The sequence below is a fragment of the Sinohyriopsis cumingii genome, chromosome 7 (genome assembly GCF_028554795.1).
Source record: "Sinohyriopsis cumingii isolate HCF-2022 chromosome 7, ASM2855479v2, whole genome shotgun sequence".
Classification (NCBI taxonomy): domain Eukaryota; kingdom Metazoa; phylum Mollusca; class Bivalvia; order Unionida; family Unionidae; genus Sinohyriopsis; species Sinohyriopsis cumingii.
In genome coordinates, this window is record NC_142967.1 from 77136677 (window position 1) to 77160550 (window position 23874).

Below are 23874 nucleotides of genomic sequence, written 5' to 3' on the forward strand. Positions count from 1 at the left end.
CAATGGGTAATTTGTAATCCAAAAAAATAATTTGAATAAATAATAACTCTCAAATTATAACTGAATACAACTAAAAGAGCGATATTAAGATAGAAGTGAAGACTTTGTTTACAACTTCAACCGTATATAAAAACCTAAGACGTATGAAATGACCAGGATGTGCCTAGCAGCAATATGCGGGTTATACTGATCCGTGAGAATGCCTATATAAACTGGACGTTCGCAGGAAGTATCTAGAGGCACTTTGCGGGCTAGACTGCTGTATAACTAGGTTAGTGAAACTGGGGTTTCGGGTACTAATGCACTAAGATGGGCATTGTACGCAGGAAATGCTGAGCAGTACTATACGAGTCATGGAAATGAACAAGACTTGTTCTTCTGGTGGCTGATACTGTATGATCGATTGCGGACGCGACCCATTGCGATTAGAGCTATATGGCGACACCCGGTCGTGAAGGAACAGGGATATCTTGACTGGCATCGTCCAGTTCTTTAAGTTGTAACGTGGTGCTATAAATTGCTCCATGTAGCCGGTTCATAATTCTGATGTGTGAGATGGTAAACGAGGCTTTTGTTGTTCTTTATCTCACTTTCTAATAAATTAAATGGTTTTGAACCCTTGGTTGGAAGCTGAAGATGTATTCATCCCTCAAAGTATGCTTCTGCGCCCTCCCATTTTGTACCCATAGGTTTGCTGCCCATTGCAAGTCTAACATGACAACCAAAGTAAATTGCACATGTACAGTGCTTGCCAGTTGTTCTCACCCGTAGTCTAAATATGTAAGACAAAAATAGAGCAGGCAATATACACAGGTGTAGTGCGGCAAGCATCATGCTATATAAACTTAGGAATGTCCGTGCAGAGCTACATGCTATTACAATTACCTCTAAAACGTTCGGCCTGTACAGGTAGTAGTAGTTGTTGTTGTTGTGGGGTTTAACGCCATTTTTCAGTACACGATAGGCTATACATGGCGACCAGTATTAATGGTGAGGAAGAACCCGGGAAAACCCCAGAAAGAACCACCAACCCACGAGAAGCTACTGGCAAGCTTTCTCACATACCCACATTGGCGTAATCTGAGACTCAAACCCACGCAGACGCCTGCACAAGTAGAATTAGAGCGTCGCTATTATTACTTATGAAGTGGGCATTAAATTACCAATTTTAGTAACAAGTTACCTGTAGGGAGGGCAAATTGTTAACTGCCTAAATAGGTAAAATATCACTGAAGTGTCATTTATAGTAACTATGTAGTGGATGCTATGTGTAAACATAGAAAACTTACCTGCATGTATCCGGACGCGTTGGAAGCTATACGGTAATATAAATGAGTTTTTATATTACCAACCATACCTGCACCTAAAAAAAGACACTGAAGCGTCCTTTTGATACTTCCAAAGTGGACGCTACAATATCCATTGTAAAACAATGTTACATGTAGGAAAGGCCCAAAATGACGGCCTATACAGGCAAAATCAGTAAAGCGTCACATATATAACTATGCAGTGGATGCTAAGACTAGATAATATAGAAAAATTACCTGTATGTATCCCGATGTAGCAGAAATTATACAGCAATATTAAATGAGTTTTCTACATCAAATACCAGACCTGCAATTATTAAGTATATCTATAGCAATGTGAGGGAACACCATCACGACCCATGCAGGCATGTATTAAGGAAGGTTATGTGTGTGAAGATGGCAAAGTGATGACACTGAAAAGTCAGAAACTTTGCTATCAATGAAAGAAATAATAAAAGTATTGGATGGAGTATACTTCCATGCAAAGATGAAACTCTTCCAACTTGATTTAAGGTAGAAAACTTCCAACTGCTTGAATGGATTTTGCAAGGTCTCTCTGTAGGGAGTGTGCTATTTGGCAAAAGCGGAAGTCGTAACTGAAATATTGCCTAGATTTGGCTCTTATCCCGGTGTAAAGGGGAGATCTACCAAACTGCCACCTGGGTGGGCAGATAACTTTTTACTTTTTCTAGCTAAAATATTTTAATATAGGAGGGCTGGATTTGCAAGGTAGGAGTAGTTTTCCTAAGGCATTATGACCAGGTAATGTATTTGAAGAAGAAATTAAATACAACAACATGCTCAAGCTAAACTGACATCCAGTTGATATAGACTGTTCTTTAGTGGTTAGGGGAAATTAAAAAGTGTGCAAGCCCCAAAATAGTACCAAAGAAAATCTTGCCATCCCCATGACCATACAGTCCAGAGGAATAGTATTTGTAAATCCATAGTAAAAGTACCCTTTGTTGTGGGATGACTTTGTAGTTGGCGTAACATGATTATGGGGTAATTTCGTAATTAAATTTGTATGGGCTGAATCTGTAACGGGCCGACTCTGTTATGGACCAAGATCTCCAGTTACCAAATAGTGTGTATTGGTCTTTCATCTCTTTCTGCTGAAGGATTAATAGTCTATGGACACCTGTAAACACTTTTATGCCAAACAAACTGGTAATTTTGTGTGTCAGAAAGGATATCATGAACAGTCACGGTTTGCAACAGGTTTTGCAGCTGGGAAAGTTATCTTATTTATGCAATCAAGGTATTCATCCTTCAATCAGTGAGAAATGGCATTGTTCAAAGTAGCATTTTGATTTCAATAACAGATCTGGAAATTTACACTGATAAATATTTCTTATGTGCCAAAAAAAGTGATGATATCTCTACGGTTAGTGAACTTTAATGAGATGTGTGTGTGTTATTTGGATTTTTAATGTAGCTTTAACAATTTTTCAGTCATATCGCTATGATGTCTGCAGTGTGGTAGTTTATAGTGATGTCTAGCACTGGGGCATCATGCAGCAGACATGTAGTCACATTATTCTGACACCAAGCCGACCAGTCCTAACACTAACATCTTAATGCTGAGCACCAAGCGAAGCAGCTGTTTGTACCATTTTTGTAAGTCTTTGGTATGACTCGAATGGGGATCAAACCCATGACCTTCCACATCCAAGGCGGACGCTCTAACCACTAGGCCACCGAAGTGGTACCAATATTGTTCTGTAAGTCAGGTCAATTTTCAGACATGTGTAATGAAATATCATTTGCTGCTATTGTTGACTTGGAAAAGAAATGTGATCTGATACAGCTAAGTTATATTATGTGCATCTATATTGTGTCATTTACTTTTGGTGGGTGCCTGTAGTTTGCAATCGAACTAGTTTATGATCCTTAATAATAATATTAATAAGTCAGCTTAGGAGTTTGGAGATGTTTCTCTTGGATGGGTTGGTTTGGTGGGTTCATTCAAGAATAAAGTTATTTCCCATTGGCCAGGTGGTTTCCTTTATGATGTGGGGTTTTGTGAAATGTCTTATTTCCCATATTCTTGTTTTACCATCATTCTGCAGATGTAATTAATGTTGTGTTCAGATATTCTTTCAGAGAATCATTTGATTGGATTGTTGATTGGAGTAACAGGGTGCTCATTGATCTAAAATATTCTGGGATTATTGTGAATTTAGTTGAAAGATTTCTGAACCATGCCATTGTGATACATGATGACTGTTGGTACATCAGCATATTCAAAGACTTGGAATTCATTTGGAACACTAAATTCTTTTGGACTTGTGTAGAATCTTTTAGGATTATTTTGGATTTAATTCATAATGATGTAAGTTCCACTTGAATATTTATTTTTCAACTTAGAGAACTAAATTATTTGTTAAGTTTAAAATAACTTGCTGGTTTTGCTTCTGTCTGTTACCATAGAATCATAACAGCTTACATTATATTGAACTAAAATGTTTGTAAAGTGCATATTGACCATAATTATGTCAACTCCAGTATTAGAAACTGCATTTCCAAACCACCATAAAGCGTTTTGGTGAAAACGTCATGTCTATGTGGCTTTCCATTCAGGAGTAGTGATGACAAGATTTTCATGATGGCAGCCAGGGTGTCACATAAGCCCCATTTTCGTCTAGGACCAACTTGACATCATAATAAGGCTATTCATGAAAACCCCATGTTGACATGAGAAGATTTTCAAAATAGATGGAATGACACCAAACTGGCTGTCTGAGCAGCAACATTTTCATTTGGAAGAATCTAAACATCCGAGATGAATGTGTACAAAGTATCGTGGCAATCCTCCAGGTAGTTTAGGAGAAGATACAATAACAAACATTGTTAACAGGTTGAGAGACGAAAGTCAACAGACCATCCCATAACACCAATGATCAGTAGAACTATTAAAAAAAACAATCTAAGAACTTCAGCTTTCCATATATACTATGTTTTGAATTAACTGGGTATTTAACACTGGTCTGAAACTATTTGGGCTTTTAAATAAATTTCGTGAACAACACACATCATAAGTTATCATAACAGATGAAATCATAATCATTATAATGCTTATCATATCATTCAGGCAGCCTTAATACCAAGATCAGCTAACGGTGTACTTGATTATGTGGCTCAGTTTGAGATGTCTCTTCACTAGACTACATACAATCAATTCAAGCATGAAACAGCTGGAACTTGTCCCCACTGCATACAGTGATCGCACTGCAATACAAAACACTGCATACAATGACTGCACTGCAATACAAAATACTGAACTGATGACAGGAGAAATAAGCTGACTGGACTAGATGCTTGAAATTCAACAGTGTTGCATACTGTGAATGCATTTGAAAAAAATCTTTGTGCATGTGGCATTCTACGAACGCTCTGTTATGAGTTGGGGTGGGGTGCTCCCAATATTTATTTGAATTACTATGGAATTCCCACCCTGGCTCGTTTTTGTAGGAAGTGAAATTAGTGACAGAGATAAAGCTCTGAGCCTCCAGTCAGCAATACCGACAATTAAATTACTAAGAACACAAAGGTGAAATTCAAAAGAATAACAATTTAATACAATTTAAACGATATTAATTTCTCAACCAATCTTCTTCCTCTCAACCATGTAACAACCTATTTCATCACGTGATTATAGTGTGAGATGGCTTTCCCCTGTATTTGGTTTCTACTCATCTGTGCTCTACTCCGCCAATTCCTTTCCTCCTTCCAACGTTCTCCGTACAGTGATTCTTCCTATCCTCTTCCCCTTTTGTCTCCTTTTCTCCTCCCCCTTCTCTCTCTTTTTCTCTAGCAACTAGGCTTGTTCTCTTGCCTACTGCCTTGTTCTATCCTGTCTCTCTGAGACTCGGGACTTGACTACCTGGTAGTTCTGTCCCCAAAAGCTTCCTGTGAAAACACAAGGACGTTAGCATGTTTCGTTAGCCATCTCGCTCACACTAAATCAACAATCAATTATCAGATAGAGGCTATCTACATCTTCGGTCACGCATATGTGCACATCGAAAACCACACACTTTCTTATAGAAACAATGTTGCAATAAAGAGCAGTATCCTACTTATCATACAGACATCACTAAATTGCATCACATCAATATATTCTTAATCTCATTATTCTGAACAATATCATAACAATCAGATGCATTTCTGTACATTACACTCCCACAAGTGTATACAAATATTCAAATATCCATATTATTTAAATTTACACACTGCAACCATTTCCAAAGTTACAATTTAATTCAACAATTGCAAAATCTAGAATATCACATAAATAAATACACTAGTTTACCACGAAGTAACCAGATAGCGAATTACAATATTAATTCTGACTATGAGATAGCAATCTACATAATCAAAGCTCATTTCTCAAGTACGCATGTAAATTAAACAATACAAAGGTAATTCTACATACTAACAATTCTAGTAAGTAAATATACATACTGCACATAATTACAATGCCGTAACATTCTGCAACAATCGAGCAAATAACTCACTGACCTTTACGAAGCTTTCTGTCCTTGAATGTACCAAGGCTTCTTTTCCCACCAATTCACGAGTGGCTTCCTTGGAGGTATTGCTACAACTTCTCAGCATGATGCTTCACAATGACTAATTCGTTCCCAGCCCAAATGACTGTTAAATTCTGGTTCGAATTGATGGCCCCACCCTTCCTCAGTTCCGATTGGATATCAATTCTACCCCAGCCGGCCACCTGTCAAAGCGGGGAGATTTACAACAGCATCGAGGGTCCTTTGTTCTAAGAACAAAGCTTCCAACATCTACATGTTTGTTTTGACACCTAACGAAGTGGGCTCTTGTACAAACACGAATCACTACGATAGACACAGGGTCTACATACACATGGCGCTAACCCATTCCTTTGTTCCTGACCTACGTAATCGCGGGCAGGCATACGTGACAGTGCATCTGTAGCAATTTGTGTAAAATATGCAAATATGCTTTTCTAGCATTCTGTGTAAATGTTGTTTTCACTATGAAATGCTATTAAATTCAACACTTTTATTCTCTTTCCATAAAATATAAAGACAAAAAAGCATGTTGTTCAATGAAAAATCTGTATTAAAAGTACAAAGTTTCTCAAGTCTCTCATTCTTGCTGAAAATCTTTTTTCCATAACCTATACTTGAATGTAAAATTATAAACAAAAGATCCAAGTGTATACAAAATTACTCATCTGAAATCTGCCTAATAGCCAAATGCAAGAATAGTTGGCCAAGGAGTCTGGATTTGTAGGATTCTTTTTGTTGAAATTTCTTCAAAGCAGTTCATTCCATATATAATACAAACAAAAGTTGCAAGGTTTCTCCTATTTTAAATCTATATTTGACAGCACCTCTGCATCCATCATTTGTAGTAGTAGTTGTTGTAGTGGTAGGGTTTAACGCTATTTTTCAGCACATGATAGGCTATGCATGGTGGCTAGTATTAATGGTGAAGGAAGAACCCGGGAAAACCCCGGAAAGAACCACCGACCCACGAGAAACTACTGACACGCTCCATCATTTGTCTAATACTGAAAGGCTCCAGATGTTGGTCCAAATCTTTTATGTTTTCATGCCAGGATGATTTATGTTCAATCGAATTAAATTATGTTCAGTGATATTTTAAGTTATTTAAAGGTTGTTCTATTTTTAGTAATGGATCTGAAGGAGGACTGTCACCATTTGCATAAAACTGATATATCTTCATGCTTTCTGTAAAGTTTGGTAAAATGTCATTCAGTAGTTTTGGAGAAGATGCTGCTTAAAACTTTGTCTATTTTGAAAATAGAAATGTATGGTGGACACTGGAAGGAGACTGCATGACACAAGATTAAGCACTATACCTTAAGATCACTTGGCCATGTGAGTTAAAAATTATTAACACTAACACGATTATGACTTGAGAATGGTGAATTCATTTACTTTTGTCAGTATAAATTTTGGGAGATAACTGTTGTTCAACATGTTTTTAAATCTGTGGTTTTTAGCACCAAGAAATCCATGAAAACTGATGCCCTTAAAAGAACAGTGAATTCACAGAAGACATATAGAAAACATTAAAATGAACATAAAGACTGTACATAAGTAACAAATAAATTTACTAGACTAAGAATGATACAAATCTGCCTAAAGGGGTCTTTCAAAACTTCACATTAATTGATATAAATACACATAACTTCATATTAACATCAATACACATGACTTCATATTAACATCAATACACATAACTTCATATCAATATCATTAATGCTTCAGCATCCTAAAATAATCTTTTCATTTACTCCAGTCATTTTGAGAAACCTGACTCTATGACAACTACATCGTCGACAAACATCATCCACAAATTACATTACAGATGAAGCATCATCCAAATAATTATAGATCTTTGTTCTTGTGAATGTGAAGTTATATGAACCAATAGATTTTATACTGACCTGCAGGAAGTCAGATATGAACCAAGAGATTTTATACTGACCTGCAGGAAGTCAGATATAAACCAGTAAATTTTATATTGACCTGCATGAAGGTGAGACTGGGTGTCATAAATTTATTAGTACATAAACTTTATCATTATCCAAACAAAGGTCCATAACACTTTTATTACACGATTAAATGCCATTTAATTTGTTTTACAATGATACAAATACCATTTTATGTGTATGCCACTAAGCATTTGGTGTAATATAAAAATGCTATCTGGAGAATGGCCATTCAAAGTGAAATGATTACATATCAATGCATAGAGTACATTAGCATCTTTCAATGCACAGAGTACATTAGTATCTTATCAATGCACAGAGTACATTAGTATCTTATCAATGCAGAGTACATTAGTATCTTATCAATACACAGAGTACATTAGTATTTTATCTATGCACAGAGTACATAATATCTCATCAATACAAAGGGTACATTAGCATCTTATCCATGGACAGAGTACAATAGTATCTTATCCATGCACAGAGTACATTAGTATCTTATTGATACAAAAAGTACATTAGTATCTTATCCATGCACTGAGTACATTAGTATCTTATCAATGCAAAGAGTACATCAGTATCTTATCAATACAAAGAGTACATTAGTATCTTATCGATACAAAGAGTACATTAGTATCTTATCCATGCACTGAGTACATTAGTATTTTATCAATGCACAGAGTACATTTGTATCTTATCCATGCACAGAGTACATTAGTATCTTGTCCATGCACAGTGTACATTAGTATCTTATCCATGCACAGAGTACATTAGTATCTTATCAATGCACAGAGTACATTAGTATCTTATCAATACAAAGAGTACATTAGTATCTTATCCATGCACTGAGTACATTAGTATCTTATCAATGCACAGAGTACATTAGTATCTTATCTATGCAGAGAGTACATTAGTATCTTATCAATACAAAGAGTAAATTAGTATCTTATCGATACAAAGAGTACATTAGTATCTTATCCATGCACAGAGTACATTAGTATCTTATCCATGCACAGAGTACATTAGTATCTTATTAATACAAAGAGTACATTAGTATCTTATCCATGCACAGAGTACATTAGTATCTTATCCATGCATGGTGTACATTAGTATCTTATCCATGCACAGATTACATTAGTATCTTATTAATACAAAGAGTACATTAGTATCTTATCCATGCAGAGTACATTAGTATCTTATTGATACAAAGAGTACATTAGTATCTTATCCATGCACTGAGTACAATAGTATCTTATCGATACAAAGAGTACATTAGTATCTTATCCATGCACAGAGTACATTAGTATTTTATCAATGCAAAGAGTACATTAGTATTTTATCCATGCACGGAGTACATTAGTATCTTATCAATGCACAGACTACATTAGTATCTTATCAATGCACAGAGTACATTAGTATCTTATCAATACACAGAGTACATTAGTATTTTATCTATGCACAAAGTACATTAGTATCTCATCAACACAAAGAGTACATTAGTATCTTATCAATGCACAGATTACATTAGTATCTTATCTATGCACAGAGTACATTAGTATCTTATCAATGTATACAGTACATTTCAAGTGTTAGCAGATTCTGATGCAAGTGGCTTCAATGCAAATAATTAAAAATAATAATCACACATGTCGACAGGAAGAATGCAGGTACAAGTTATGACAGTGAATAAATGATGGAACAATGTATCAGTCAATTCATATAAAGTACTTTCTGAGTCTTTTAAGTATTTTTTTCTGAATAAAACTATTCACCAATTACAGTAAACCTAAACTATATGACATGTGATTCTGCTCTTTAATAATCAACTCATAAGGTGCCAATTCCTCCTCTCAGTCTTAAATTTGGACAATATAATATCTACTAACAAAACCCTTAAATAACATTTGTATCTGTGTATGCTGCAAAGCAATAAATAAAAACAAAATAATAAAAACACAACAATAAACAAGAATCTGCATGTAAATAATGAACTCCTGGTGTGGAACTGTCACTTTGCTTGTACTACCACTGCCTCCTAAGACATTTCTTTACTGCAAAAATTTTATAGAAATGTTCTTGTATATTCAAGCTAAACCATATTTGTGAAAAATGACCAAAAAAAATGTACTGCTTAATTGTACTGTATACCAGACATTTTTGTAGGCATTTTATATTTTCACAGTAATATATCCTGCTATTTTTTAAAATAAGATGAACAATTATGTGTGAATGAATTATAATTACCATTACTAGAGAACAAATTTAAATGCCCTTTTCCAGGCACAACTAATCTGACCCTTTTAATCTGTGAAACAGACCCTTGATAATCATGCAAGTATCATCTCATCTCAATTTTTCTGAGAGTACATTTGCAAAATGAATGAATGAATTAATGGATGTAATGACTAAAATGTTCAAACTGTTCAAGTTAACATTATGGACAACCCATGTGAATTACCTGGGGCACTACATTATGGACAACCCATGTTAATTACCTGGGCCACTACATTATGGACAACTCATGTTAATTACTTGGGCCACTACATTATGGACAACTCATGTTAATTACCTGGGGCACTACATTATGGACAACCCATGTTAATTACCTGGGCCACTACATTATGGACAACCCATGTTAATTACTTGGGCCACTACATTATGGACAACCCATGTTAATTACCTGGGGCACTACATTATGGACAACCCATGTTAATTACTTGGGCCACTACATTATGGACAACCCATGTTAATTACTTGGGCCACTACATTATGGACAACCCATGTTAATTACATGGGGCACTACATTATGGACAACCTATGTTAATTACCTGGGCCACTACATTATGGGCAACCCATGTTAATTACTTGGGCCACTACATTATGGACAACCCATGTTAATTACATGGGGCACTACATTATGGACAACCTATGTTAATTACCTGGGCCACTACATTATGGGCAACCCATGTTAATTACTTGGGCCACTACATTATGGACAACCCATGTTAATTACCTGCGGCACTACATTATGGACAACCCATGTTAACTGCCTGGGGCACTACATTATGGACAACCCATGTTAATTACCTGCGGCACTACATTATGGACAACCCATGTTAACTGCCTGGGGCACTACATTATGGACAACCCATGTTAATTGCCTGGGGCACTACATTATGGACAACCCATGTTAATTACCTGGGCCACTACATTATGGACAACCCATGTTAATTGCCTGGGGCAGTAAAATAGTAATTACTCATTTCACTCATGCTGTCATTTTACTTTGATGGCTTATGAAGTATGTATTTCTAATTAAAATGGAATATTTTTTTGTGCCTGTGAAACTGTCTAAGTACGCAAAGGCCACTGAGACTGTGCGAAATACTTTTACATGGCCCAAGTATAACAATTAGAAAGTGTGAAGTGCCTCCATTGTATGTAATCTTGCAAATGTGAAATTATTAACTTTAATTATCAAATAATGATCAAAATCATGATGTTAACAGCCAAAACAAGAAAAAATGGAGTTAAGAAAACGTCTCAGTAGCCAATGGTTTTGCTGAATGTGGCCATCATGTGAGGAAGCTTGTATTAAATATGTAATCTCTCTTCATCTGACTGCCTGTGCCATGTGTAATGGATTCACCATCAGCTCAAATGCTGCACCCTTCAGATTGGCACCTCGTAGATTGGCTTCTTGGAGGTCACAACCAGACAGGTCACAATTCTGTAGAAATAAAATATAAAATGTAAAGTCTTGTCTGTGATGAATGTCAATGTAGGCCTGACAACATATTTGCCATCCACTGCAACTATGACCTTGACCTTTTAACAAGACTCCCATCCTTGATAATGTTGTGTCTACACTACTAGTCTCTTTCAACAACAACAACAATAATAATAATAATAAGTTATCCCCTGAAACAGAAGACATAACCAATTCCTCAAAATGGTAACAATCTACACAAAAAAGCTAACATTTTTTTACCTAGTTATCTTGACTTTTGAACATTTTATCTGCCATGTACATGTCTCTGTACACTAATGAATATCCTTATAAAGTCTCATGCCCATCTCCAATGTTTGACATGAAAGCTTGATATATTACCATATAAAATATTTAACACACAAGCTGTTCTTTATCTCAGAGACCCACATACCTACAATTCCTAGTAACCATGGCAAATGCATACAAAATATAATTCTTAGTAACTGCAGCAAACATATACAAAATGAAATTCCAAGTAAATAGGGTAAATGCATCCAAAAATGTAATTCTTCATAACCTGGGCAAATGCATACAAAATGTAATTCCTACTAACCAGGGCAAATTCAAACAAAATGTAATTCCTAGGAACCACAAAATATTTTTCAGCTCCAATAAACATTTCTAAAGGCGATAATAGTTTCATTTAAAAGTTCCAGGCTTTTACCCAACCAATTTTGAAATGTAGTATGTTGTATCCACTGTGTGAGAAAATTAACAGGAATGCCTGTGCATCATCAACATCTTGAAATATCCAAACAGTAAAGTCAAATTTTAATGTTTATTGCCTATGTGGTCCAACTGGCCTCATCTAAATTGTTCAACATTATAAAACACGGAAGAGACGTCTTCCTGAATGCATTTGAATAAGATTGGTTTAAAATTTAATAAATAGATGTAATACGTAGTAAACTAAGGAAACTCTCCAAGGGCAGCTATATTGTTAGTTGTTGTGGGTTTAATGCCATTTTTTTTCAGCACAAGATATGCTACACATGACAACCAGTAAAACTGATGAATGAAGAACCTGGGAAAAACCCAATAACCACCACCGACGAATGGGAAGCTACTGGCAAGTTTCTCAAATAGCCACATGGGCTGAGCATGAGACTCTAAACCACACAGACAGAGATGAGATGGCACTAATCAGTAAATGCAAGTGCTTTAGAAAACTGAGCCACCTAGGGTCCTTGCATCACTTGCATATATGGACATTGAAATATCATTGTACAAAAGTTGTTCAGCTGTTTCAGTATCATCTGAAAATTCAAAGTCTTTCTTCTTTCAGTCAAGCTAACCTTGACCTTTGACCCCCAAAATCAATTGGCTTCTTTCTTACTAAAAGAGTAAACCATTCCCAAACACTGGTGAAGGTCCAAAATGGCATCCATCCATATGTTTGCATCTGGTCTGAAATGTTGAACTAAAGGTTTTGTTCAGAAACCATTTTTCTTCATTCAGTCACACTGACCAAGACATTTGACCCCAAAATCAATGCACTTCTTCCTTACACCTAGTACCATTACAAAAAGGTCAGTAAAGGGAGACAGTGTGATGAACATGAAATGTAGCAGACAGACAAACAGACACATTTATTCCAAAGTAATTATATCACCTGAAACAATTATATTATTAATCATTCCAGTTAACACCTTCCCAAACAGGTTTGTGGTTTATATCCTGCCACCCAATTAGTTTATCCAGGAAAAGAAAATTGACAAAGTACCCAGATTATGAACTCACATTATCCTTTTATCACTTATACCAGTCTAATTTTAAGATTATTAGCCTGTAGCAATTCTTTAAGTTTCATTTTATTTCTAATCATATTATGAGCCTCAGTGAGGAAATCAAATTAGTTGGCTTTAAAACTGTGAAAACTATGGCAGGCATGAGCACTGTAAAGCCAAGGAAAGCTGAAATACCTACCATGTGTACTCATAAGCTGATCCCAGCTGTAAACTACAAAGACCCAGATCTGCCATGGCATAATAAGCTGGCAAAGCTGGGTATGTGCAGTTTGTTAGGAGTAACCAGTAGAACAAACAACACTAACCCTTATCTGCAAGTGCATTAGGCTACAGCAGATCAGGATATCTGCTGTTGTGACCCTCACCAGTAGACATACTTGACCAGAGCAAAGATAACCATACCTTCTCATTAGCATAGCACCTCATATAAATCCAAAATATTGTATGTTAACACCCTATATGCATTAGTGTTAACTGTTTAGTACATACTGTAACCAACATGGTGCCTGCATCGTTGCCAGCATTTGTATTGATTGGCAGCCAATCAGTACTGGCACATATTTTAGGGTTTGAGTAATATATGGGTTCCAATCCACATTTACCTGTTCCTCCAACCACTGACAGACCCACCTGATCCTCCGGGTAACTTTTATCTTTGATCCATTAATCCACAAATTTTTAGGGATTACTCTAAGTGGTTCAAAGCAAAGTTGTGGACAATGTCGGATGATGATTAGCTAATGCAAACTGGACGTGATGGTCTTCAAAACAACTTGAACACAAACAGTGATGTCGGATGTATCAAAGGACAAAATGGACATGGCAATAGCTAGGTTTCACATTTTATAATATTTGTTTTGGGTACAACAATAAAAAGGAATGCATTTAATCTGAGGGTAGCAAAGCTGAATTGTCAAAATGCATAAAGGTACATTTTTATATTTAATAGTTATTAGTTTTTTAATTCTAAATGGTGTAGAAAGTTTTTAAAGTTTCAATCTTTGCTAAAATGTGATGGACAATACTATTCCAGAAGACAAAAAAATTTAAAACAATTTTCCCATATGTTAAACTTGTCAAACTTTACATGATCACTTGTCTTGATGATTAACATCCAAAACAAAAATATTCTCCTACAAATTAGTGTTCTCATAAAGCTGATGTTTAGATAGATTCAAAAGTTTTAAGAAATATGCTGGGGCATAATATGAACACAATGCATGCAGATCATGTCTTCCATTCAACTTCAACCTAAATCTGCTGACAAACCTCTCAATGCAGAGAAGTAAAATAATACAGAATGTTTCTTCATTTAATCTGTAGTTTCAAAACCACAGTACAACCTGGATGTTTGTCTTATTCCACCTTATGTCACATTAGCAGCACGAGATTATATCACATTAGGAGAAAGAGTTTAAAATTTGTATACTTATATCGATGAATTTATTTATTGTTTACCTACCTAGCTACAAGTATATTTGTGTGTTAACAACATCCTGGCTTGTGTGTCACAAAATTCAAAAACAATGTTCTCAAAATTGGGATTTTGTATTATCTTGCTTGTATTTCTGACAATAATGTATTTTTTACGTGAAATTAACAAAACAAAGGATGAAAATGATCTGTCTTATTCACAAACTGCACACCTGGAAATTCTTGAAATATGAGTTTGATGAATTCCTCCTATTCAAGGAAAAAAAACTCAATTTTTTATCAGAGGTTGTTGTTGTTGTTGTAGGGTTTAACGCCATTTTTAAGCACATGATAGGCTATACATGGTGGCCAGTATTAATGATGGATGAAGAACCAGGGAAAACCCCAGAAAGAACCACCAACCCATGAGAAGCTACTGGCAAGCTTTCTCACACACCCACATTAGCCGAATCTGAGACTCTAACCCTTCTCAGAGGTAAAAGCAAGACTAATTTCTGGAAAATGCATGATATCATGTCTGTATATGAATCCTTAAAGCAGGCTTAATGTTTGAGAAAAAACTCATCAATCCAAACACACACAAAAAAGAGATAATTAAAAGCTCTATTTCAGGAAGAACATTTGAAATGTTTAGTCAAATTGAGCCTACACTATATGTAATGAGTAAACAATGTGAAATATTTTGAACAAACAAATCATTCTTTGTATTTATCACAAGTTCCAACAGACCCTAAATGAAATATCGCTATTAGCTCTAACACCATACAAAATTAGAGATTGAGCCTAGAAACAAGGAGTCGAGAAAACAATAGGCATTTAGCTCAATTAAGAAAATTACTTTCTCAGCTAATTCAGCATGTAAAATACAGTAAACAAAATGTGATTATGATCCCTGACGAAAAACTGATCTCGTATAATAACCCCATCTTGTTATTCTAATTTAGCCTGCAAACTGGAAACATTTTCATCTCTAATCAGATCTGACCAAACCCAATTGGTGTTCCTAATGTGGAAGTTATACTATACCTCTAAATCTGCACCAGCAAGAACAGCCCCTCGCAAGTCGCAATTCTGTAGGTTAGCATTCTTTAATGTAGCCACACGTAGGTTGACCCCTGCCATGTGACTGCCCTCTAGATTCACATTTTTCATCAGGGCACCTGCAAAAGTGAATTAATTTTGGTCTGACAATTGATGACTGCTCCCAAAAACCTAAATTACACTATCCTGATGACAGTACTTTGTATGGATGAATTTTTATAAATGCCATACAAAGATTATGTGATTGGCCTCATATGGTTTTGCAATAAAAACATTACAAAAAAATGTATGGTGAAAAAAATAATAAAGTAGAAATGAAACAAAAGAACAATAAATAGGAAATATGCACATCTCAACTGGAAAGTCTTTTGGGAGTCAGAAGCTGATGAGACTAGCAGATCTGGGTCTGTACAGTTCAGCAACAGTAAAACAACATAGATCCTGATCTGCCAGTACATCAGGGTCTATGCTGTTTGCATTAGGATTCGACTTATAAGCCAGTATAGATGACATTACAAATAGTCTGAAAAGCTTTCTCAGGATAAATGACTCAGTTTAGTGACTCTCTAATTACATATATAAAATTATGAAATTGTATTTAAGTACTATAAATTTGTATCAAAATATGAAAATCACAATGTAATAACACTACTCTGTCACTGAGAGGATGTTTCTATCTACCTTCCATATTGGCTCTACTCCCAGCTGGGTCTTCAAAGTTACAGCCCTTAAGTGAGGCCCCTTCCAGATTCACACACAGCATCTTGACTCCAAGTAAGTTGGCCGACTGGAAATTCAGAATGTAATGAAGAAGATATATATATAAACCTTCTTTGCTATATGATGCATTAGCTATATGATCAACACTGATAAATAGAGTGCAAACCAAAAGGTAACTTGTGTGTAAATATGCATGAAAAAAGACCACTGGTCTTAAGAGGCCACCTAGCCTCATACATTAGAAATTTAACTCTATATCAGACACCTCAAATGTTAAAAAACACTACCATTTTATTTTAAATCATTTTTTAAATAGTCTATCTATCCTAAGAAGTTTATATTTGATATCTTAGATACTCCAAACATCTGTATTTAAGGACCAACTGTCTTCAGAAACCCTTGTTTATGGCTTCCAGAACTGACTGCATTGGTTCGAGTCTAGGATTCGGCCAATGTGGGTATGTGAGAAAGCTTGCCAGTAGCTTCTCATGGGTCGGTGGTTCTTCCTCCATCAATAATACTGGCACCCATGCATAGCCTATCATGTGCTGAAAAATGGCGTTAAAACACACCACAACAACAACATCGGTATTTATGGACCAACTGTCTTCAGAAGCCCCTGTTTATAGCTTCCAGTACTGAGTACTTCATAAATTCAAGTTTATAGCTTCCAGTACTGAGTACTTCATAAATTCAAATGTTACTCAACACGTAGCATTACAGGGTAATATTATGTGATGCAAAAGGTCCACACATAATTAGATAATAATGTTCTGCTTATGAGGCCGTAACCCAGAATATACATGATATGAATCTAGCTGAAGACTAGTTTTGCAACTTTTAATAAGTGAGAATTTCTCAAGCAATGTTAGGTAAACTAGACTTTTGGCTATCTCTGATCTTATGCACTCCATTTAACCCCTTGAAGACAGAGGTAGCATCTTACCACTTTGCTATCCAGATTGTGTGTGTGTGAAAAAGACTCATGCACATGTATTATGCGTACAAGTTTTTACAGATATTCCCTCTCAGAATTACAATAAGATAGGTATGTGCATATAATTATCATCTAAACATGTGTATATATTATGCTTACATCAAGAGAGGCTTTGGACAGATCAGCCCTCTCAAAGTTACAGTAGGACAGGTTGGCTCCTGACAAGTTGGCATTTCTCAGTATGGCATACTTAAAGTTCATGTATCTCAGATCAAGCTTCGACAGGTTAGCACCAGCAAAATTCATACCCTATAAAATAAACATGAAATGTACATGCACGTCAGATCCAAATGCAAAAGAAAACCAACAAAACAAAGAGACCCTGATATGCTGCTGCATAATTCATCAGGATCAGAGTCTATGCTGTTTATAGTAATTCAAACAAAGTGACCCATATCTAATGGTCACAATTTGTGATGGCAGATCTGGGTCACTGCAGTATGTAATTTGAGCAAACTTATACACAAGTATCATATAAACTAATGTATGAGTCCAACTGCAAATAACATTGACCCTGATATGCTGTTAACATACATGCCAACCCCTGGTGAGGAAAAAGTGCAATCCAAGTGGACAAAAACAGTAATCCACATATAACATATTAAAATTCAATGAGCATATGTACAAAATGATTTATTTACCGGTTCTGGTCTTTTTTAAGATCAATTACTGCTTAAAATTTTCATATATAGCACTTTGAGCTTTAAAAAGCAACAGTCTCTCATACTGCATTTCAAAACACTTTGTACCAGCCAGGAATATGAATGTTTTGCACACCAGTAGAGAACCAAGTGCTGGGTTACAGAACCTGGATATAAATTCAGCTTTATTTTTGTTAACAATACTGAACAAACTCTCAGTCAGCATTAGAATGGTAAAAAACCAATATTCCTTTCATAACCTGACAAAGAAGAGGATATATATATATCTTCCAGTTATTGGATCTTTTAGATGGGAAATAAGGTGCCATTGCACATCAACTCTGTCCACATAAGTACAGGTAGAATGCCAACTTGATACTTCTTCAGGGGTTCTCCTTCTAATTTATCAGCAGCCATTTGCCTGCAGCAAGGACAACTTAATATGTAGACTGAAGGAGACATTTTTCAAAATATAAAATGCAACACCTTTATGAATTCCAGACATCACTGATACATTATCAGATGAAAACCCCATACAGTTTTGCCAACTTATGTTTATTCAAAGCATTATCAGGCAAATAAAAAATGTTTTCTCCAGTGGAATCTACTGTTAATTCTGGTAATGAAAGAAGAGCATTCTGACTTTGCCCTTTTCACTGTCAAAGTCTCTTACACAGGCTGGGTACAACTTTTATCATCATAATCACTGCTCCTGTCTGTTGCAATACTAAATGGCCCAATTTTCCTAACTTCTACAATTTTAAGTGAATTATCTTCCGCTAAACACCTAACAATATTAGACGATTTTGTTCTTGCACATGCATATTTACTGCAATTTTGGAATCAGGAAACATTCATTTGAACATTGGACCAATGTAGTCTTCTACTGCTAGGAGCAGTCTGTGACCTATTAAGAACTCTGTAAATTTTGCCACGGCATTTATTAGTTCTGCTTTAAAAAAGAAGTTACAAGTTACCTTGTATTGTAGTAAAATGAGCTAATTCAATGTTTCTTTGTTTTACCATCATGACCATCAGTAAAATTCTTTCCACACAGCCTGTAGTGGATGTGAAGCTGTCCTAGAATGAAATGCTGTATTGTGTAATTCATGCATTCATCTTTAAATTGGTTTTACATCTTTTTCTAATCCATCTGTGAAATTATATGAAAAACATTTCTGCTCTAACACACACATCTACTAGAATATGTCTGCCTTGACTTCGTGCCAAATACCTACAGACTGGTTCTGTATCAGATATGAATTAGAACAAAGAATCTGCAAGCAAAGATTACAAATTAGAAAACAAGTCTGATCTCTCCTAACTAAACCACACAACTGCTATAAATAGAAACTGAGGTCAAAAGTTTGAAAGTAAAACCAGCATATTTCTTGGAAATAGGGCAGCTGCTATAAATAGAACATAATACTGTTAGGAAAGTGCATGCAAGGCTATGGATATGCGTACTTATTATGTAGTTATGTAAAAGCCATCTTTTCTAGAATATGGTCTGAAAGATTAATGGGATGTGAATAAAAGAAAACAAATTATTCAATTTTTGGGGAGGGGGACATACCGAAAATGCGTAATCTGAATACATTTACACATAAGGCATAATTTAGTGAAAAAAAGTGCAATGAGTACACCAAAAGCATAATAGTTGGCATGGATGTGTTAAAGGCAAACCTGGGTATATGTTTGTTTTTCTGATTACCCCTAACAATGGCAGATATGAGTCTTTACAGTTTACAGATGTACTCAACTTATAAGTGGTATAGACATTATTTATGTACTGTGAATTTATTGATTTTTAGATATCATTTGCAAAAAGTTACATTTTAATTGGTATTTAAAATTTCTGGATATGCATCTAAATGCACTGTGCTGGGTATTTATGTTTGTGGAAGTGCACCTTAAACTAAAGCATTTAATGCAACAGATATTGTACATTGGGTATCTAAATTCGTAGACACTCATATCAGGGAAAAAGCATTTTATGGAATTGATATCGCGTGTCAGGTATTTAAATTTGTGGTTCAGCAGCTGGAGGTAAAAGCATTTATAAAACAGATATTGCATGTAAAATCCAATAAGTACCACAAGAATAAGAGGAATTCCACAGTATTCGGTTTGTATTAAGTAAATAGTTCCAATTATAAAATACAACAGGATATCGCAAATACAAAACCTAACTAAGGTGTGACTGGCAATATACATAAAAAGAAATGGTCACAGGCAACAGTGCATTGTATTTAGCCTTTACACTATCATGGTGGAGCACAATGAAAAAAAAGTCATCAATGAATGAAATTAGAAGGAAGTGATATGTTTGTTTTGCGATCACTCTGAAAACAAGAATTTCTGAATTAACTGTATGAAATACCTGACATCGAAGTTCCTTGTCCGTGGAGGTGGCCATTAATCTTAGGACTAACTCCCTTCGGCCAATAGGCGTATCATCATCAGCTGGCTCCTCTCTCTGTAATGAAGACAAGCATAACAGTACTTTAAAGGTCCCAACTTTAAAACTGATCTTAAATCAAAACACCCATTATATGCACCTGGAAACACTGATCTTAAATCAAAACACCCATTATATGCACCTGGAAACACTGATCTTAAATCAAAACAACAATTATATGCACCTGGAAACACTGACCTTATATCAAAACACCCATTATATGCACCTGGAAACACTGACCTTATATCAAAACACCCATTATATGCACCTGGAAACACTGACCTTATATCAAAACACCCATTATGTGCACCTGGAAACACTGACCTCATATCAAAACACCCATTATGTGCACCTGGCGACTAATTATTATTGAGATTTCAGCCCCCCATTTCCTATGCATATGTACATTATCAGTAGACCCCCCATATCCAAGCCTATGCATTTGGGTTAACTCCCCTCCCCCCTCCATGCGTACATACTAAATGGACGGCCCCTAAACTGGATGCCCATTCAAATTTGTACTGGTTTCTAATTTCTTCCATAATAAAGGACAATATATACATAGTTTCACAGTAAATTAACCATGATTATCTTAAGACGGTTGAGAAAGGCATTGGTCTCATCATTTTAGAACCCAAATTGACTTACAGGGAATGCATTTATGGTAGTAAATTGTTAAAAGTGGGAACTTTGAATAACTGGGAACTTTGAATTATTTTCAAAGGGATGATAATAGGCACCTGAGGACTGCTTCAAAATAAAAATCGTTGAAACTCTGCATGAAACCTTCAAACCAAAGAATTCAGTAATGTGATAGAATAAAGCTGATAAAGTAGTCATACCTCAATTGTCTCTTCTAATACTTCAATCAGAGATGTAAGACCAAAGAATTTTGCTTCTTCCAAAACTCCTGAAATTAGAACATGACATTTTTATTTATTTTGATATATGAACCATTAGGCGAAATGTTGGCTTATGATTAACTTTGTGCATTCACATGGATTGACCACAGAAAAAAAGATGAAAAACAAAAAAGCAAATTTTTCAATTAAATTATGTTTTTGTGTGAATACTTACCCATCACATTAACATTAGGATATAATCCTGCTACCTCATGAATTCAGCCAGACGAAAAGATGAAAATTCGTCTTTGCTGTATACATCATATAGAAAAAGGGCATAACTCTTGCCCATAACCTCCCTCTGCCACCACTAGGTGTTGCCATTCTTTAAGCTGCATGAACTACCAAGGATGATGCTAGTACTGTGAGGCTGATGGGAGGGTCATTAAGTAATGTGATCAGTGAAGTATTCTTAAAAAAAAGCCCCATAACTGACTAGGAAACTTTGTTTTCTGTTTTGAATACAATTCTCCCAATAACATTCACATTGAGAGAATAGGTAACAGCATGAGGGAATGCTGAGCATCCTACCCGTAAACAAGGTATTCTGAAAGGGAATAAAATATTATATTCCCCATGTGAATGATAACCTGCTCTGCTCCTTAAAGAAACACAACCTATGGTCACATGAACCCTTACCACTCAATCAGGTTAAGATGATTAACTGAATCTCCTTACCATCAAACTTCACTTGAAAATCCAGGGAAGCTAAGAGGCTGTGATGGTTTAACTGGGTCTGCTGGTCATCCAAGCAACAGCTATGGGACCCACCAGATTCAGGTTTTGTCTGTATGAAGCTAAATCCAGGAGATACAAATTCAAGAAGGTTGACTCAGCATGCCAGCTAAGAGAGTCTGTGATGTCTCAAATCAAAATGCTACATTTGGATGCAAGACTTGGATAAATCACTCTCATTTTCTCATTTCATGAGCAGAAATCCCCACTAAGTGACTCTAATCTTTTAAGATGTCAGAATACGCTGAGCCTAAAAAACCCACTTAAGCAATGAAGATCAGGTTGGGAGATGATGTCCTGATTTCGTGCTTTGACCCAGGAGGAAAAGTCATTAACAGTTGCCATGACTTGTCTCTTTGCAATTCAAGTAGTGCTTGAGGACACTAACAGGATCTTGAATGGCTGCTGGTCTCAACCTATCTATAGAAAAGAGGGAGGATATAATGACTCTGCCCAATGACAGTAACTGGTTTCTGGCTACAAATTCTAGTTGTGTCATGAGGATTACCAAACCATCCAATCTGAATAAAAGATATTTTGGATCCAGTGAGAGGGCATATAACTCACCTGCACACCAAAGCTAAAGCTATTATGAAACATTTTTTTGTCTGACAACAACTTCAGATAGGTCTAGAATAATGTCTCTAATTTACATAATTTGAGCAATTTTATAAACTAAGACAGATTCTCTTGTGGAAACAGGATAAGGGATCTTGGTCTATTTCAATTAAAACTGGCTAGTAGACATGATGGATCTTTAACGTGACTGATGTCTTCTTGCCATGATGCATGTATGTGTCTGATATCATGGAGTGATAGCCTCTGATGTTAACTGAATGTGTCTGATATCATGGAGTGGTAGCCTTTGATGTTAATTGAATGTGTCTGATATCATGGAGTGGTAGCCTTTGATGTTAACTGAATGTGTCTGATATGGAGTGGTAGCCTTTGATGTTAACTGAATGTGTCTGATATCATGGAGTGGTAGCATTTGATGTTAACTGAATGTGTCTGATATCATGGAGTGGTAGCCTTTGATGTTAACTGAATGTGTCTGATATGGAGTGGTAGCCTTTGATGTTAATTGAATGTGTCTGATATCATGGAGTGGTAGCCGTTAATGTTAATTGAATGTGTCTGATATCATGGAGTGGTAGCCATGTTAACTGGTGCCCACTTTTTCCCCTAAGAGAACCAGAGATAAAAGTCATTGAGTAGAGGGATCAAAAGGAGGATATTATTGACTTCATGCCAGCCCCTGAAAACATGCCCCTTTCCCTCATAAGCCTTCATGGTGGAGGGCCTACTTATATCAAGATTCTCTCCACAATCAGGTCAAGGTTCTTTTTCTCACAAGGCTGTCCTGACAAAAGCTAAGCATGAAAGAGTAGATGGTCTGGGCTGGGGTGAAACACCTTTGATCTTGACTGGTTGAGAAGGTTCAGTTTGGCAATCTTCCAGGGTAGGTTTGTTGCTAGATCAGGTGGATCGCTGACCCAGGCCTTGTCCAATCTGAAAACTTAAAAAGCATCAAAATTATCTTGCAATTCTGACCCGAATCTTCCATATTACTTTTTATACTAACACCAGAAGCGTGGGGGTAGGCAA

The 23874-nt window shown here is 35.9% G+C and overlaps 1 protein-coding gene across 2 annotated transcripts in view; it reads right to left on the reverse strand.

Annotated features, from left to right (window-relative positions):
- Positions 1 to 6392: 6392 nt before the first annotated feature.
- LOC149795568 (BTB/POZ domain-containing protein KCTD9-like) overlaps positions 6393 to 23874 on the reverse strand; it is a 31696-nt gene continuing 14214 nt past the window's right edge. The window contains exons 7-13 of one of the 2 annotated variants that reach the window (XR_016422357.1): positions 21472 to 21539; positions 20552 to 20647; positions 17627 to 17776; positions 16492 to 16597; positions 15796 to 15929; positions 10779 to 11545; positions 6393 to 10741 (exon numbers count right to left, since the gene is read on the reverse strand). Coding sequence is in view for 1 of the 2 variants with exons in the window: in XM_089965397.1 (XP_089821523.1) it covers positions 11429 to 11545; positions 15796 to 15929; positions 16492 to 16597; positions 17627 to 17776; positions 20552 to 20647; positions 21472 to 21539 (671 nt within the window). In the remaining variant the exon portion in view is untranslated. Of the gene's footprint in view, positions 11546 to 15795; positions 15930 to 16491; positions 16598 to 17626; positions 17777 to 20551; positions 20648 to 21471; positions 21540 to 23874 lie in introns of both variants that reach the window. The other variant, XM_089965397.1, reaches the window with a different exon arrangement.